This window comes from Mustela nivalis, assembly GCF_964662115.1.
Source record: "Mustela nivalis genome assembly, chromosome: 4".
Classification (NCBI taxonomy): Eukaryota; Metazoa; Chordata; class Mammalia; order Carnivora; family Mustelidae; genus Mustela; species Mustela nivalis.
Window position 1 is genome coordinate 151,047,305 of NC_139023.1, and position 20,173 is coordinate 151,067,477.

A 20,173-nucleotide genomic window follows, 5' to 3' on the forward strand; every position below is an offset into this window, starting at 1 on the left:
AAAGAAAACAGATCTATGTAAAGGACTGAAATAAAAACAGCAGGAATGGAAATCAGAAGGGACTAGTCATACCTTCAAAATCCTGCAAAGAAAATGGTTTTCAGCTGAGAATGCTATAACCCACCCAATCTGCCATGGTATAGGATAGAGATTTTGAGAACTGTACCCCTTCTCAGAAAGCTGGCAAAAGATGAAGGGGGACAGAAGAGGTAATGGGAGCAGAGTGTATGGGAAAGTCTGGGATGCCAGCGACAGAGCAAACCAAACAGCCAGTCAGAGTGATGAGGAAGAAGGGGGTCCTAGGAGGGCAATCCCTGGGGAGAAAACTGCACTGATTAGCTGGTGTGCTCAACATGGCAGAAAGCTGGATATTAAAAGGTTACTACGGGGTACAGAAAAAATTACACGGACACGCCCTTTGTTCCCCACCAGAAAACAATGCAAAATTATAAAAGGCAATGTACACTTATAAAAGAAATTAGAGTATACTATTTGGCTTAGCAAGGAACAATATTTACATAATCATGAAAATGCAGATACCAAATACCAAATTAATAATTAAGTCAGTACTTTGAGTGGTAAAAAGGCCTAACCTACCAAAACAGAAATTCAGATGATGTAAAAAAAAAAAAAAAAAAGTAACACATCAAGAGTGTCAATGTAAGATATTTTAAAATATGAAAATAAGTACCAGATAATTTTAAAAGAACTGGAGCACTTGGGAGGTGAAATAGCGTGGGATGTGATGGAAGAATGTTGCTTTTCATTAAAGCCGATGAGGGCAACTTAATTTTTAAAATCAGTATGCATCTATTACTTTGATTAAAAAATAACAACAAACATTCAGTGAGTACTCACTATCACTACATGCCAGGGACTATTTCAAATGCTTTATAGGTGACCTTGTTTAATCTCCAATCTAACAATTCTTTTAGGTAATACTATTATTATCCCATTTTAAAGATGAGGAAATTAATGCAGATAGGGGTTGGGTCATTGGCCCAGGAGCTCAATGCTAGCAACTTGATGGAGCCAGGATTCAAATTTAGGCAGTGTGGGCCAGAATCTGGAAATCTTATTAACTTCTGAAGAAGCCAAGAAAATATAATTCCATAAATTATTTTGGAAAAAGCAGATTTTCGCCTATCAATAAGCGCAGACAGTCATAACCAATCAGACTAAGAGACATGAGTAAGTGGAAAGCATTTCTTTTCTCATATCTAAAATCCTATATTTTTCTATCAACAATAAAAAAACGTAGCCCAAACAGCAAGAGCAGCAGAAAAGAAAAAGTTGGAAAAAATTGCAGTCACACAAAGTATAGTTAAAAAATGACTAAGTTTCCTTGATATATGAATTTGTTGGAAAACCATTTATCAACAGCCTGTTTCTCTCTACCAGAGTCCCTCAAGCCGAGAGCCATGTCATTCCCCTTTGACTGATTAATTAGCCAATCAGGGAACATTTTTCATTGTGAGGCATGATGGTTTATTCCAGCTAATGTTTGGTCTCTAATGGCGACATATTAAAGCCAACTCGGCTATTTTAGCCCTGTGGAGTGACCAAAAGAAAGGGATAGAAGATAAATCAAAAGAGCTCCCTTCAGTTTTCCTTCAGTCCTTAACAAAACCCCCAAGGAGCAAATGGCTGGAGGAAAGATCCTCTACCAATAAAAGAAAAAAAAAAAGAAAAGAAAGGTAGAAACGCCTTCAAGCCAAGGGGATCCTTTCCTGTAGGAGCAATAATTTATCCTCTGTTGATTAACAGACCACTGATAGAATAGGCACTAAAAAGTCAATATCTAGCTCTTCTTCCTTTTTTCAAAAGCTGTGCTCAATAGAAAATCTAGTTCGGCAATGCTTCTTACTCACTTGGAATGATTTCACCGCTGAATTAGAAGAGGCCAAGAGTAACCTGATCTTGGGTACTCTTCACACTACGGATCACACTCCAGCCAGGCAGTTGCCCATTGTGGTGCAAGTTCTCCAAGCTTCTCATCCATCCCTATGCCTGTGATAGGCATCAAAGCACAAAGATCTTTGTAGAAGTTCAAATATCAGAGGAATAGAAGTTCCTAAAGAAGAGAGATGTGAATATTCACATACCCAGGAAACAGGAAGCACTTCTCAAATATGTATATTATACTGCCTAGCCCGTTTAGCAACATTATTCTAAGCAGCTACTCCTTGCTACCCAATTCCACACTTAATGTACATAAAACTAACTGGCTTTCTCACCTCCAACTAGGCCAAAGATTACAAATTAGCAGTTGTGTCAAATGAGATCACAAACATGTTTTACTTGTCTGGAACAAGATCTACCACCACCACTGATTTCAACATCATCATTATTTTATAAATCTTGGGAACTTTCGGGCAGGATATCAATTTTCCTGATTCCCTGTCATCTTAAAATTAGACTACTTACATACACGTTTACAGTCAGATACCTGGACTCCATGGACATTTGAGACCCAGGATAAGCTGGCAAATAGAAAAAAAAGGCATAAAAGAGAAGATGTACCAATTATGTAACAAGTTACATCTTCTTAACAATACCTTGTCCATTCAGAGACTCTTGCTCTTTGTACCAAGATCAATCATCAGTTCTCCGTAGATTTTTCTGGCACCATGGTAAAAATTAATGGTTCTCTAGTCTGTTTCCACAATGTTTAAAACATACTTCAGTAACTGAGTTCAATTCAGTAAAAACTTTACCGAGAGCCTACTTCATGCAAGGCATGGTTCTAGATGCTATATAGAGTACAAAAATTCCTGCCCTTATGGGGCTTCCAAACCACTGAGGAAAGATGGTAAACAAACAATTCAATGTATCAGGTGGCAGTAACTGCTATGGAGAAGAATAAAGCAAAGGAAAGGGTATAAGAGTTTCAAGGGTTTTGTTGTTATTGTTTGTGTCTTCGATTATACATAGGGTAACATTTGTACAAAAGTGTGAAAGAGGTAGGGGTAGGCGATTCCACACAGAAGAGCCACCAAGTACTTAAACTTGGGGTGGGAGCAGTCCTGAAATACTAGAGGAACAGCAAGGAAGCCAGTGTGATGAGGGCAGAGCAGTTACCAAATACCCAGAAGATGAGGTAGGGCAGTAGTGAGTATGTGTCTATGTATATATGAGAAAGAGTGAGAAAGAGAAAGAGATAGGGTAGGGGTGGGTGGGTATGACATACAGAATTCTAGGCCATTGTAAAAATTTACTTTTTATACTTTGCAAGGTTTTGAAGACAGTAGTGACATGATCTCAATTACATTTTCCAAAGATCACTCAAGCTGCTATAGAGAAATACACTGTAGAAAAGACTTACACTCTCCTAAAGAATCTGTTACATTACATTCAAGATATTTCTATAACTGTGTCCTTTAGCAGAGGACCATGAATTCCAAGAAGGGGGCCAAGTCCTACTGTCTTTGCAGCTTTAGAAATCAGAGCAATCATCAGGACACACCACATAAATTTTTGTAAGTTTCTCCAGCTTTTCCATTATTAAATAAATGCCAACAAACTATGTTTACTGTGCAAGAGAAGAAATCAGGACTTTACATAACCTATAAAAGAATATCTTTTGTGTCTGGCTTCAAAAGTATTAACAGAAGTAAAGATTGTACTAGGTACAAAATATCACTTTGGTTCAAATTCAATATCCTTGGTAAACTATTCACTATTTTGTCCTTTCATACCTCCAAGGATTTTATGTTGCTCAGATGAACTTCAGTGAAAGAAAAGGGAAGGGTAATGGTCTCCTGGTGCTTCCTAAATGGACTGTCCCTCAAGTTTCTTAGATGGCATTTAATTCCACTTGTAAATCTCCCCAAGCGTTAAATTTTCTATGACCTAAGTATTTGAACTGTCGACTCCCTGTCTGAGGAACATTTTTTATATCTAAATCTCTGAAACTCACATTAAAAATCTGTTTTGCCTTGCTACTGTTAATGGAATCAGGCTAATTTCCATTGTGATGACAAAAATAGTCCTGCTTGATGCAATGGCATAAACTAGATGATCTGAAGAGTCTATTTGTCCTTGAGATCCTATTACCTTCCCATAAACAGACTCTAACAGTACTAAAACACTGCAAATCTTTGGGGAAGAGGGATAGCATCAAATACATTATGAAACTTATTAAATTCAGTACCATAATCTCCATGAATACTCAATACATGTTGATGATGATAAAGAGGTTTTATCTCAGTTTTCATTCATTTATTTTAAAGCAATGAATTCTTTACACACTGAATAAATGCCAATACATCTACCTCAAGTTGTGTAGGACATCACATTAGAAGGAAGATAACTGCTTTAGTTATTACTCATAATAAATACTAATTCTTAAAAATTGATATGCTAAGAAATCCACTATAATTGCTGTAGTGGGAAAATGGCAACAAAAAGCCTCCTTGCTGGAAGACTATAAAAGGGAGGATTTAGGGCACCTAGGTGACTCGGTCAGTTAAGTGTCTGACACAGGTCATAATCTCAGGGTCGCTAAGACTGAGACCTGCACTGGGCTCTATACTAGGCGTGAAGCCTGCTTAGGAGTCTCTCTCTGCCCCACTCCCACCCAGGACACACTCTTAAAAAAAGAGAAAAAAAAAAAAAAGGAAAGGAATTATTGACAATGAGTAAGTTTATACAGTACATTTATATTAACAAATACTGCTCAGCATGTGACTATGCACACATGGATTAAAATTTTCTCATTACTATGTTAAGTTTATTATTCACCAGCTTAAATTTGAGTGTGTTAACAATTATAATGATGACAGCAATCTTAGCAGCAGCAACTAAGGTATGTTGGGCACTTACTGCATGCTAGAGACTTGCTAAGGCTTGGCTTAATTCTTGTTAGATAATTTATTAGCCCCATTTTATGACTGAAGAAGCTAAGGCTCTGAGAGGTTAAGTAACTTGCCCCAAATCAGTCTTCACACAACCCATGGGCTCAAAAACAGGCGCATCAAATTCTTACAGTGCCTGCTCTCAGTGCCATACTCCAGTGAATGAGCTTCTCATTAGAAGAAGCGAGAGAAATAGAACAATTCATTAGATGACATGATTTTCTCATTCCACTGGTTAAGACATCTACCAAGTTCACCAATGCACAATCACAGAGCCACAGAATGACAGCTCCTTAGAGGGCCATTTCAGCTATCTAGGTAACAAACCACTGCAAAACTTAGCAGCCTAAAACAACAATCCTTCCATTATCACACACTACTTCTGTGGGTCAGCAATTTAAGAAAGAGCATGGCAGTGTGGGGCTTTGGCCCCAGGTTTCCCTAATGTGGCTGTGATCAAAAAGTGATTAGAGCTGGCATAGCAATGGGTTGGCCTGGACCTCTTTCTCTTCACAGGCTTGGGAACCTTTCCACATATTTCATCCATCAGTACTAGTTATTTCTTACAAACCATAACAAACAAATCTGTTCTTTTTTTTTTTTTTTAAAGAATATTGGTAAAACCATCTGGACATTCAAAGTCAGGATTTCTCTTTAGGCAAGGCAGGGTTTTTTTTTTTTCCTTCTTCTTCTGATTGTATTATTTTAGTCACCATATACTACATCATTAGGTTTTGATGCAGTGTTCCCAAATTCATTGTTTGTGTACAACACCCAGTGAATTGCCAATTTGCTAGTTCTTATATATAACCTGCACCTCCAGATAACTTTCATTCCCAGTGCCCATCTCTGAACACACCTTAAAATATGGTACCCAGGCCTCAAAGAATAGTTCAAATACAGTCATCGCTGCAGAAAATGAGCAAAACACCTGTTGCCTTCAGCATGCAGGCACAAGCGTTCTGATACATCCCAGGCCTATATGTAGGATAGCTGCCATACTTAGATACTCTGGCTTATATAAAGCTGAGGTCAGGTTACAATTCCTTGCCTCTAAATTAATTCTCATCTAACTGCTATCAAATGAGATCTTTCCAGGATTAAATGAGACTTTACCATCTTCATAAAATTTCATCTATTTAGTTTTGGTTAAATAAAGTGTTTTCCAGCTTAAGGAGATTATTTTGAATCTTGATCCTGTTATCAGCGGTCAAAATGATGATGAGAATTATGGAAGTCATCAGAGCTGGCAAAAAACCCCCAAACTTTAGTCCTAATTCAATATATTATTTGGCTTGTTTGTGGGCTTAGTTTAAATTTATCTCTAACTAAATGGTTCTTCATTAGAAGACTGCTTTAGCAAATACTAGGCTGGTATGCAAAGCTGCATAGCTTTTGAATCCTGATGTCCAGATCTGAGGTAAGAAAGGGGAGGCAGAGTGACAGAGGCTGTAGGAAGGGGCAGAGGTTTAAATTTAAGAGTTCACATCCGGTAAACCATTTACAAAACTCAACCTAATTCATGAATATAGGTTATTAACATGAACATTTGGAACGAAGGAGGAGTATCTTTGATTCAAGGGCATTTCAAGCAAAAATTTTAAAAAAGGACTCTTCTTTTCCCAGTGATCTTCCCTTAGGAGGTAATAAGGGCAGTTTAGATTTTAAAAGTTATATAATACTTCACTGTACTAATAAAACCATATTTTATGTAATGATATTCTATTTGGTATTTCAGAAAATACATGTAGTTCTATAGAGTGTATATTTTTAATACCATTAATAAAGTTATAACTGGGGGCGCCTGGGTGGCTCAGTGGGTTAAGCCGCCTTCGGCTCAGGTCATGATCCCAGGGTCCTGGGATCGAGCCCCGCATCAGGCTCTCTGCTCAGCAGGGAGCCTGCTTCCTCCTCTCTCTCTGCCTGCCTCTCTGCCTGCTTGTGATCTCTGTCAAATAAATAAATAAAATCTTTAAAAAAAATAAATAAAGTTATAACTGTAAAAAAAAAAAAATAAGGGCAGTTTATAGAGCTAAAACAATGGTCAAAATATCCCATGAACTCAACTAGCCAAAAGAGAAGGATCTGCTTGGAAGTGTAGGTTCAGATTTGACAATCAGTCAGAAATGGAAAAGAAAGGAGATTCATGGTAACTGACAAGAAAGGAACATAAATCATGTTTTGGTTCAAAAAGCAAAAGCCCTCAGGTTATTCAAGCAAAGTAATCATTAACTGGGGTATTTAAGAGCATATAAGAAATACAAAGTTTCTAATTCAATCATGTTACAGAGGTGAAGAAATTGACAATTATTTTGCCAAGAGCCTATGTCAGAAACCTGCTCTTGAGAGAAACAAAGTAGGAATGCTGGTAACACAGTCTCAGTCCTTGATATGGTTTAGGAGTATTTTCTCTAGTGATAAGGCTGAATCAGGAAACAAGCTGGATAGAGGAAGGAAACTGCAAAAGTGGGGGGAGGGAAAAAAATGAAAGAAGAAAAAAAAAAAAGGAGTATCAGGAAGTTCAGTAAGATAGGAACTAATGGAATGTGTTTTTCAGTGTCTCCAATTCCAACTTGCACACCAAGTGAGAAAAGATACACATACATACACTAGCGTATCTATAACTCCTGACAGGCACTGGCCAGCACAAGTACCTGCTGCAGGTCTCGGGAGCCCTAGTAATTTCAGTTCAATATGTTCGATCATTTCTTTGTCTCCACAGAAAGTGCATACATCTCCAATTTAGGTGAACTCTAATCCAGAGTTATTGTCTTCTTAGTACAAAGATGATGGGGAAAGGAAATGAAGGACTTGGAAATTAAAAATGTACAACCAACCATTCCCATACAAAGCAGTGTGTTAAAAGTTTTCTGAGTAATTGGTAGTTTGTGATTATCTTTCACTATTTAAGCAAGTAGTTCTGAATAGCCAGATTCAGATGGCCAGATTCAGATAGCACCAGTACCTCCAGATAGTCTCTGTAGCTGGAGAAAATACTGAGCACCAAGAAAGTCAGAGAATAGTTCCTAGAGACAGGAAGGGTCTGTTCCTCTCCAAAATACAAAGTTACCTCCTACTACCCTCACAAAGAAAATTTCCATTTTAAGTGATTTTTTAAGGAAGAGATTTATTTTTATTTTTATTAATATTTTTTAAGATTTATTTATTTATTTCACAGAGAGACAGCTAGAGAGGGAACATAAGTAGGGGAAATGGGAGAGGGAGAAGCAGGCTCCTCCACTGAGCTGGGAGCCTAACATGGGGCTCCATCCCAGGACTCTGGGATCATAACCTGAGCAGAAGGCAGAAGCTTAATGACTAGGCCATCCAGGTGACCCTTATTTTTTTATATTCATGTTTATATTTATATTTTTGTTTTTTTACTTACTTAGCACAGTCCTAGATTTTAATGATTATTTTCAGAAGAACTCTCTGGAAAATCTGATACAAGTGTTGGACTTATATATCCATATCTACATATACATATACCCACAAATTCTGCATGCAATTTAGAGGAGTTTACTAACTCACTATAATGAATGTACCCTGACATACTGCCCAAGGAGCTCTCCTATACTGACACATGATAATTACATCACTTTATACATACACATCACTTTACAGTTTCATATACTTCTGAAATTTCTAAAGTAAATGACTTAATCGTTGTATCTGGACTTGAAAAACATCAAACAATCTGATTTTTACAAGGCATTTTCTAAAGATCTGTAAGATAAAAGACATAAAACCCAGCAGAAGACATAAAATCTAGCAGGCATTAAGTGCCCAAGGTAGATCATGGAAACTATGATCAGGCCTTAAAACCTTGGTATTGATCATTACTGATGTGAGCTGACTCAGCATTTAACTATGCGAGATCAAGTGGTTCATACATATAATATTCAATTTTGAATTAGACAATTCTGTTGATAGCAGCATCTGCTGAGGTCCGGGATGGTGTGGGGGAGGGGGTGACTATAACTGAGGTAGTATGAGGGAAATGCTTGTGTTGAAGATACAGTTCTGTAATTAACTAAGACAGTGGTTATAGAATCCACAAATGTCATAAAGTGGCACAGAACTACACACATGGATTGCTACCAGTGTCAATTTCTTGGCTTTCATCTTGTGTGATAGTTATGTCAGTTGTAACTACTGGGATAACTGGGTGAAGGGTACAAGCAACCTCTCTGAACTATTTTTGCAACTTCCTATACATCTGTAATTACATCAAAATAAAAAGATTTAAAGCAAAAAAAGGTCAAAAAAATCTGTTATTAATCAAGGGCTGCAGCTATTGGGTATAAACGTATTCAGATTCTTCAAATCATATGAGACTAGAAAATGCACACGTTAACACATCATCTATGCTTCAGAAACTCAAGCTAAGTCTTTCTTAATTCAGTTCTAACAGCAAAATAAAATTGTTCCCAAAGCTGGCCCAGGCATTTGTAATCTGCTTCCTGAACCTATCAGAGTTCAGTTCTGCCTGAAGGCAAGGTAGTGATTTTGAAAGCTGAACCACTATTTTCAGCAAAATGAAATATAAAAGTCAACCAGTTTCCCACAAAGTGATGATAAAATATTAACTACTTATGCCTTTGACAAAATCTCAAAGAAAACTTCTAAGGCATAACTAAGATCATTTAAATGTAGATATTTATTTATTTATTTGCAAGAAAGTTGACCTATGGTACAGGGGAAAGGACAATGACTCTGGAGTCAGAGGGACCTGGATTTAAATCCCATTTGTGCCACCTTGGACCTCTGTAACAAATCCTTCTGAGCACTGGTTCCCTCACTGCTAAAAAGGTGATAATGCCTCCTTCACAGGACTGTTGGGGACAAATGAAATACTATCTGAAGTGGCCAGCACCGTGTCTGGCACACAGATGCTTTATAAGGTTGTAGTTTCTTTTCTGTCATTACAACAGTCAGGGGCTGTAGAAATTAGTTAAGTTCAGCTTTAACTTGAGAGGTAGGATATCAGCCAAACTAGATGTGGTCAATGTCCAAGGTTCTTTAAATCTCGATGCAAAGACAAGATCAATATCAGCACCTTATCCAGAGCACCCACAGAGAATTACTATGCTAACATTCAATACTGCCATGATGTCTAAGATTTTTCAGGTATCTGACCTCCAGCAGCACCTTTACCTTGGCAATGCCAAATACAAATTCAGGCCAATGTTGCTATGGGGGTCAAGGGAGTAAAAACAAAGTGATACTCCTTCCAACTGCAACCAGGAGCCAAAAGAGGTTGTATTTTCAAACAAATCTGATCAAAGGCCTCCTGCCCTTGGCTATAAGGATTGTTGTAACTAACACGATAAGGTTTCAGAGCAACAATTTATTCAGGGAAGGTACAGGTGTGCCTCAATAAGAGCTAACTCTCTATGTGAAAATCAACACACATCTAAAAACAAATTTAAAAGTGACTCTGCTTTACAGAGAGAAATAAACTAAGAAACAGCCTCTCAACTACAGAGAACAAACTGATGAGCACCAGGACAGGGGTGTGGGGGTAGATGGGTGAAATAGGTGATGGGGATCAAGGACTGCCTTTGTGATAAGCACCAGGTATTGTATGGAAGTGTTAAATCACTATATTGTACACCTGAAACTGCTAGGACACTGTATACTAACTGGAATTAAAATAAAAACTAAAAAAAAAGTGACTCTGCTTTACAGTAATATTTTTTCCCTTGGTGTCTTAAAAATGTGATTAGGTTTTAATACCCTCCCATCTTATATATACATGTAGCTATGTATTAGATGTAAAATACCACAGAGGCCCTGTCGACTTATGCAGGGCATGCAGCAATGTGACCAGCAGCATTAGCAACACCTGAGAGCTTCTCAGAAACATAGGCTCTTAAGCCCTACCCCAACCTCCAGAACTGGAATCTGCAGTTTAACACAATTTCCAGATTAAGATTTCAGAGCTCTGTCCTAGGCAGTATTCGTAACCCTAAAGCGAGAAGCTCTCCCAAATGTTACATAACAGGGGTTCCACTAGTAGCTCTCAATCCTCACTCCTAATAGTCACCCAAGTCATCTGGGTAAGTTTTATTTTAAATTAAAAGTATTTTTATTCTTCTCTTTTTAATACCTATTGCTGGACCCGGACTCCAAATTTGGATTTAACTGAGCTGGGCTGGCACCCTGGCATTAGCATTTTTCTTAAAGCTCCTTAAGTGACTGAGTGGAAGTGCTGCTGAGAACCACTGCTACAGACCACACACTGCACCCTGATCTAACACTGCCTCACCAAACAATCAGGATTTCAAATGCATCTACAAGAGGAAAACCTTAAGCTAGAGTGAGAGATTAAGAAGTGCCTGGATATAAATCTTAAACAACAAAACACAGTATTATATTAAGGCTGGTCTTCTCCACACCAACTACACTGAAATAGACTTTCCCTGGGCTAGTACCAGGGAATTATTTCCGAAGCTCCTCAAGTACAGGCTCACAGCAACATGGTCATGAATGACTACACCACCAAAAAGCCAAGAAGTGCTGGATAGTGTTGAAAAGTTTCATGGCACCTAACATCAGGACTTACTGACAGACATCTGTCAGAAGATTAGAAACCTCTAATCTCCTGAAACAAAAAGCTTTCCTGTGCTTACCACTTAAGTTCTTTTTTTTTTTTTTTTTTTTTTTAATTTATTTGACACACAGAGAGAGCACAAGTAGGCAGAGAGGCAGGCAGAGAGGCAGGCAGAGAGAGAGGGGGAAGCAGGCTCCCCGCCGAGCAGAAAGCCTGATGCGGGGCTCGATCCCAGGACACTGAGATCATGACCTGAGCCGAAGGCAGAAGCTTAACCCACTGAGCCACCCAGGTGCCCCACTTAAGTTCTTTTAAAGTTCTACCAAAAGCCCATAAATAATACTTCCTTCCCTCATCTGTTCAACTGTAAAATTTCAAAGAGAGTACTAGAAAAGACCAGGGTCGCAGGCAGTAGGAGCTGGCAGAAGGGAGAAAAAAAAGGGTCAAGTAACCCAAGAATGCAAGGATTTGGAAATGCCAGCACAGTAGGAATGCAAGAGTGAGAGAGCTGGAACAGTAAGGTTATCATCAGAAATCCAGTATGGACCATGGGGCTGAGGCAAAGGTGCAAGGTGTGGCCAATGGAGAGGGTAGTTAGGGCAGAGTGGAGGTGATAGAACATCCTTGAGGATACTGAAATTACTGAGGATGATCAAAGGAGAGTGACTCAAGAGAAACACTCAGGTAACACAGATGCAAAGTCTTGAGTGAACAAGGCAGAGGGCCTGATCCAATCCAGGTCACGCAGTAACCACTGAAGGGGAGAGGTGTAACCAGAAGTAGCGTTGTCTGATGATCCTCAGCTCTTCCAACAGCCTCTTCATGAATGCAGCATCCAATGTGGCCTGATGTCAGAACACCTCCTCCCTAATGACCCACCTGCTTTTGACATGACTCAGCAGAGACCTACAGACACCACCCCTCGGTGAGCCAATGGTGCCCAGGCCTGCATCCTCAGTCTTTACCACTGAAGGTGCAGGGGCAGAAAAAGTGCTGAAAGATGGAATTTTCTCCCAAACCGCAGAGGAAATCACCAAGCACAATCTCTAATAAGTATAGCCTTTGAAAATAATATTAAGTAACAAACAGCTACTGCCCTGGAAAAATTCCCGTAGCTCTGGAGAAATATCAGAAATAAATGACACAAGTTTTTTTTGTTCTATCGTCATCAAGGGCCTTGGCTAGGAGCCAATAAAGAAACTATAAGGAGGACATATCGGATTAGTTGAGTAATAGTTATAGCAAACATATTACAGATTTTTGGAGACAACATCAATTTTAAATTATTATCCCTTTATCTCCAGAAACCCATATTTCAAAACTTCAGTTTTGACATCCAAGCCCAGAACTGTCTCTTACTTTGGAAATGGCACAAAAAACTTTTTGCTGTATTACACAGTCCAATGACCTAATGAAGACTCTGAATTATGGACTCATTCCATTTAGGGTACAGTTTAGTCACCCTACTCCTATCTAGTTTTGAAATAAACATTGTACAATGGAGGAAATACAAAACCAAATGCCTTACAGATTCTCCATGATGATGCAACTTTCAAAATGCTTTTTAAAGGGAACAGACCAGAATAGGACTACATACATGATACTGTTCCTCCCCAAGCCATTAGCCCAAACAATTATACAGTCCAAGCAGAGCAAACAAAACCGATGCAAGCAACTACTCTCTCTTCTGGCATGGGAGAGACATTTTTCCCTTTGAGTATACCAGCAAAGGCATTCCTCCCAAGTTTATTCCAGTCCCACACAAGGGAAAAAGCAGGTAACACATATTCTTTCTCAGAATCCTTGTAAAGCATATTATCTTCCAACTATTATTATTAAAAGGATCATATTTAGTCTTTGTATAAAGCCTCTCAAAGTTTTTTTTGGTAGGTTTATCTAAAAAGTACTACCAGTAATAGATATAAATAGTTCTACACATCGCAAAAAATCAAGTGGTGTTGAAACAGAACATATATCAACTGTATGTGGCTTAATACCTCAGGAGTCTTCTTACTCTGTCTTTTCCCAAAAATGCAGTCAAGATCTGTTTTGCTCCGAGACGATAGATCCTTCCCTAGAAAAACAACATGATGTCTTTCAGTAATACCATTCTTTCTAAAATAAGGAGCATGAATATAAATTATGACAATCCTGAAAGCAAAATGGGTTTTGGAAAAGAAACAATTTTGTAAGCTACTGACTTTCTGTCTCCCTTTCACAGACTACAACTCCTTAATTAAACATAAAATTAATTTTAAAAATTCCTTATAAATCAAGTGTTTTAGAAGCAGAACCCCTGACATTCTCTTATTTGTAGAAGCAACTAAGAGCATGTAACACGAAAGGGAAATAATTTTAAAGCAAGCTCTTCTACTAGTATGACTTCAAGGTATAATATCTGGGTCTCTGGGTTCCCCATTTATAAAAGAATTATCATTTATTCTAAGGAGACGTGAGTTACTTAGGATTATGAAATGCAGACAAAAACACTGCTAGCTACATAGCTTTGAAAACATACATGAATAAGGGCACACTCATTAACTGAATGAATGAAAATTTAAGATATATGCAAATAACTATATTAGGATGAAAGAATTTCAGATTTTTCTCTCTATAATGTTTTTTACTATTACAGCTCTACCATCTGTAAGTAAAAGGATATATAGTAAGAGCAGGAAATTTAATGGCTTCTGGCAAAGCACTATCCAAAGGATCTACAATTCTTATTAAAAACACTGAACTCTTTCACTTAATTTCAAACCCACAAACCAACTAATTTAAAATTCACTTCTTTGGAATTTCCACTTCTACCAATAATACTCTGTGAGCAATCAACCAAATCTATTCCCATTTATCAACCACATGGTAAATGCATTTTAAAAAGTAACTGCTACATGTAAAGTCTTGAGGCTCTGGGGGAGTGAGGCTCTGGGTCAGACACAGGAATGTGTGTTCTGAGTAGGAAGCCTGAGTTCCAATGTTACAGACTCACTTGTCTTCTTAGTTTCCTGTAGCAAACTTACTTGGCAAAGTAATGGCATGACCCAGAAGGTTCTAGTTCACTGACTATCACTGGGGCATTCAAATATGATATTACTCAGTGACTCCATGAAATTAAAAAACAAAACACCCTTAGATTTAATGCAAAGTGAGGCGTCATAACCAGCTTCATAGGCAACAGTACTAGATTCAATGGTCCAATCAGTATGATCTGTTTCTATCAGGGACATGGTCTTCTGTGGCTCTGTGCTACTCTCTCCTTTCTCCCTGAGCTAGAAACAAAGCTTTCCTGTTTCTGATTATTAAGCAGACCCAGACAACAGATCCTAAAAGAAATTTCCTCAAGAACAAAATGAAACATATCTCACATAGGAACTCAGAAAATGAACTTGAAAAGTGGGGAATAAAATTGGCCACGGTGGGGAGAAGTGGGAAAACCCTTAGGAGGTCTAGAGATCTATTCTTAGCTTTGTCATCAGCATAACCCATTTTGTACTGCTGAGCACATTCAGGATGGCAGTTCCTATTTCAGAAAAAGGAGTTATGCTTAGTTCAAAATATGTATCGGCCATCTTTCCCTAACCTGTCTTCTGGAATGGAACAGATACCCTCAAAGAAATGCAAATTAAGATCTTTTACAGCAACTCTATTAAAAGGAATGCTGGAGGGATTTAGGAAGGGAGGGTACATGCAAGATTGCAATTCTAGGACAGATGTCAAACTATGAACGTGCAGAGATTGAAAACAAATCTAAACATTACAGGAAAAACTGCCAAGCTGGTAGAGACAGTAAGCTGTACCAAAGAAGATGCAAGTGTTTCTAAGGTTTTGGTGATAGGTTCTTATATCAGAAATTTTTATCCTTTAGCAAAGTTCACTTAAGTAAGTGTAGAAACCAGGATTGTTACAGGCCTTGCTCTGGATTTGATCTGGAAAACAAAACACAGAGAAGAATTAAGAGTCAGAGACCAATGGAAAGGAGCTTAAAGATAGATCAAAATGTGAAGATAGAATTGGTACTGAAACAGTTGTTAGTTAGTGATCCTGGTTGAATAGTTTATGAATTTTATAAAATCATGGCCACTTTTGAATAAAATATATAAATACTAAAACTGAGTTTGAAAGCTTACTGGTTTCAGTTCTAAATTAAGGTCAAATGACAGCAAATACTGGTTAAAAATTTAGATGTTAGGGAAAATCACAATCAAAAGCTCAACAGAATAAGAACTTACGTTATCTGTCTGGGTTTGGTTCATCTACCTTTCAGTCTTCCATTGGCCATAACATGGCTTCTAGTAGCCAAGCTGATGTAACTATGTCCATAAAAGGATAAGCAGGTACTTTCAGAGAAGAGTTCTTTAAGATCTTTTTAGCTATTTTTCTAACAGTCATGATTATCCAGTCCATCAGAGTGGCAAAGGAAAGGAGGAAGGTTACCACTGTGGCCAGATATAACCATGATGCCGAGAAGTCCACATGCGAAGCAAATAAAATTACAAAAAATAAGAATTTAAGAAGCACAGAGATCTGGAACTTCTTAATTAAGGGCAAAAGTCTTATAGAACCCAACAAGTTCTCGGGAAAATACGGTATTATAGCACCATATTAAAACAAAGCCTGAAAAAAAAACCCTGAGCTTTCTACTCAGAGTAAAGGGGTAAGGGCCAGGAAATGCATGGTAGGTAAAATAGGTTTTGTTATAATTAAAAAAAAACAACAACAAAAAAACACACCACAACCCACTTCAGGTGTATGTAGTCAGCCTCACTTACTTGGAAAATTCATTTGCAGATCACCATGAAGAATACAACACATACTGTATCTTGATTTTTGTTTTTAACAAAAATACATGGGACCAATAATAAGCTGGGAACAGAAGATTATGGTGGTGGCACTGAAAGGTGATGTCAGAGCACCAGGCAAGCTGCAGGACTTACAGTGGGGTTTGAAATAAGTGAGACCCTCACAACCAATAAGACAGCCAGAATTTTTTCACAGCCTGCACTGGTGCTAATTTAGATTTAAATGGTTTAAATGGCAAAAGAATCCAAAGAGGAAACTAGACACCCATCACTAGCAGAGTCCCTTGCCATGGGGGGGCAGGGTTTATGGGGGAATGTACTAAAAGTAATACAGTCTGTGCATCCAGCCTAGAGAGCCAGCCACCAGGACATGTGCTGTCCAGGCACTTTCCTCGTTTAAGAAGCAAATACTGCCGGGGCACCTGGGTGGCTCAGTGGGTTAAGCCGCAGCCTTCGGCTCGGGTCATGATCTCGGAGTCCTCGGATCGAGTCCCGCATCGGGTTCTCTGCTTAGCAGGGAGCCTGCTTCCCTCTCTCTCTCTCTGCCTGCCTCTCTGCCTCCTTGTGATCTCTGCCTGTCAAATAAATAAATAAATATTAAAAAAAAAAAAAAAGCCAACGGTCACGGGAGTAAGAAGACTGAGTAAAATCACTAGGATGAAGCTGCACAACCACAGTTCGTACCCCCTTATTTCTTCCACCCACTGCCTAACTGAGGGGCAGAAGAAAGCAATACTCTTCTTATAACTCTGCACTGTGTAGGTGAAAAACTTTAAAAATGTTTTTGTAGAGTTTAATCTTTTCCTCTCCACAGATGCGCCTCAAAAAACAGTTTTTGAATTGCAAGAAACTGCATGGAAGTTAGGCTTTTAAATAAACATGGTGATACAAACTTTTGAATTAGAAAATAAGTTGTTTCAAATTCAAATCATAAGTTTGGGACTCTAGAAAGGAGTAAGTATGTATCTCACTGAAAATGATATAGCCAACATTTAGGCAGTAGCAAATTTTTATAATGCTATTTGCTACCGGAATCTCACACTTTTAAAGTCAAATTTTTGTCCTCACTTTTCCCACCAAGCTATGTAAAATGTCATCTTCCCATGTTTTAGTCTCTGGATCACAGGCAGGAGTTAAAGCATGAATCATCCTCATTGAATAAGTGAATTAGTTATGTTCACTAAGAGCCTACCGAGGGCTAAAGAGCTTATCAAACATTATGCTGAACAATCAAAAGTTCCATAAAATGGGTCATTTCTGAAAAGTCATAAAATGCAACCTACTTTAGAACTCAATAATGACTTAAAAATCTATCCTCATGTTTAACAGCGGAAGCGGAATCTGGAAGAAGGTCAGTGCTAAAGTGATCTGTGCGAGATGGTAATGCAGCACCCAGGATCCCTGTGATCTAAGATCCTCCTCCTTAGAGATGACTCAGAGTTTATCATTCACATCCAGGGATGTGAATGCTCTACATGGAAAGACTTCTTTTATTAAATGAAAGAACTTTAAGATATGCGTTCATCATGGCTTGTTAAGATGGATAGTAAATAATGACTTTCTTTGTTACCTGGATTTCTGCCTCTTTTTCCCACCTTTTCTACTCATTCCCAACCTGCATTTCCTCTATTTTCCCACTCAATCTCCTCTGCTTCCTTCCTGACAATATATCTTGAGCCCTCTTCCCTGTATACCAAAGCCCCCTTCTCCACAAGCAAGGCTAATACTAAGAAATCAGCAAACCTCATTCCAAGAAATTGAAGGCACAACATACCAAGCAGGTTGATAGGATCACCTGGCAGGGGAGTGGCTTAACTAGAAATAGAAAGCAGATACTCCCAGCCATCCATCAGATTAAAGTAGATTACAGAGGTTTATCCCGGCCGCAGGAAATGGTTTAGGTGAAATCATGCGTGTAGTTAGGCACTAAAGAAAAACTAGATTTGCTAACTTGAAAGTTTCAAAGGCTGCCCTACCATCTAAAAGCCATTTTTTAATGTCATCAATTTGTTCCTTTAGGTTTTAATGAAAAAAGACTGGTTATAAAGTGGCAATTTAGCCTCCCCTCAGAATGACTGAGGAGCCAGGAGGGACTGTCTTCTGTTTTGCAGCAGGTCAGGAGTGGAGACAAATCCTGATCAGAGACCATATAGGAAAACAACAAAGAAGGTTCTAGCTTGAGAAAAGAAGAGAGCATAACACGAAGAGCCACAGAAAAACCACACCAGCTGGGAAAAAGAAGCAGGAAGCGTCCGTCTCTCCTTGTATACATTCCTGAAGGTATTCAGCTACTGACTCCATTTAGCTCTGCCACAGGCTCCCACTTAAATCAAAGCCAGATCCACCTTTCTGGGTTCTACCCCCAAATGAGAACCACCATTAATAGCTAGAGTAGTGGAAATTCTAGTTCCCACTGCTATTCAACTTCTAGGAGTCAGGGAATTCCCAATCATGCCTACTAGACTAAAGCAAAGGGATTTGTGTTTCCCAGCAGGTAGAAAGGTATATCCAATCTCCCATAGGAAGAGCCATCATATGGTAACTAGACTAGCACAACAGTATTACATTCACATTTATACCTTAAGTACAGTAGATAATAAATAGGCTTTTGTATCTGGAAAGTGTACTTAATGCACAATATTGTTCTACGGGAAAATACTTGGGGGAGTTGAAGGCTAAATTGTTTCTTACTAATACAAGACTGCCACCTCGTGGTTACACTGTACAACTGCACTTGCAATTTGCGGCAGTACTGGGAAGGAAGGGGGAGGAGATGATGGAGGACATTAGGACACACTCACTACCCAGTTCTCAGATACATTTTCTAAAGCCACTTTGTAATGACCATGGAATGCCTATGTTAACACTCCATTCAATGCCAAAATGGTTTGGAATAATGCAATTCAGTTTGGGAGTAAGACTTGTAAGTAAGACTTTTCTCAAAAACAAGAAATGTAACCAAAAATGTTGAGCAACAAATTAAAATTATTTTCTGACCTAGCCACATAAAGTCTCTTTTCTCCTCTACACAGCAGACTGACTCCCACTTCCAGCTTTGTCAAAGGACTTGCACATAGTCTAAAGTCGAATGTGAGGTCCTAACTCAGAGCTAATGAATCTGCACTTTAAACAGATCTCTAGGTGATTCACAATAAATGTTGAAACTTGAGCACTGCTTTAGGTCAAACCAGTCAGGCCATCCATACTTGTCCATTTTGCATATAAAACAAGAAATAATGTTGCTGAAAGCTAAAAACCCTTTAAGAAACCTAGTGTGAACATAGGGATTTCAGCAACAAATAAAGAAATGCTTAATTTTACCTTTTGTGAATTTCATATAGTGAACACGGTTTTTGGAGATTTTAGACTTTTCTTCAAGGCTGAAAGTCTTCTTTTCTTTGTTGTCTGAGGAGTCTTAAAAATAGAATAAAAAGCATACATTAAACTCTCTCTCTGTAATCCATCCTCATTTATTCTCTTACAAATACAAGGTCTGATTTAAATGAAATCTTTAGGAGCCCTATCATTTATTATTGAACCCAAATCAAATGATTAGATATGTTCTTCTTAAACTGTGTACTATGAATCAGGCAAGACTATTCACACAGAATTTGTAAAATCCTCGAGGAAGAGAACCAAAAACTTGTGTTCACACAAAACCTACATATGAATGTAATAGTGGCCTTATTTATTATAGTAAAATACTGGAAATAACCTGGAATTCCTTCAATGGGTGAATGGCTAAGCAAAGTCTGGTATATCCTTATACTGAAACACTACTCCACAATAAAAAAGAACAACTTGGATGGTTCTCGAGGGCATTGTACTTAGTGATAAAGGTCAATCTGCACAAGATATGCTCCAATTATATAACATCCTCAAAAGTGACAAAACTATACAGTTAGAGAAAACATTAACGGTTTCCAGGGGACAGGGATGAAAGGGAAGTGTTGAAAGGG

The 20,173-nt window shown here is 38.3% G+C and overlaps 1 protein-coding gene across 1 annotated transcript in view; it reads right to left on the bottom strand.

Moving 5' to 3' along the window:
- The window catches only part of PINX1 (PIN2 (TERF1) interacting telomerase inhibitor 1), an 85,394-nt gene that overhangs the window by 42,296 nt on the left and 22,925 nt on the right, over positions 1 to 20,173 (bottom strand). Inside the window, exons 5-6 of the mRNA XM_082726911.1 lie at positions 19,536 to 19,628; positions 13,410 to 13,486 (exon numbers count right to left, since the gene is read on the bottom strand). Coding sequence (XP_082583037.1) covers positions 13,410 to 13,486; positions 19,536 to 19,628 — 170 coding nt within the window. The remainder of the gene's footprint in view (positions 1 to 13,409; positions 13,487 to 19,535; positions 19,629 to 20,173) is intronic.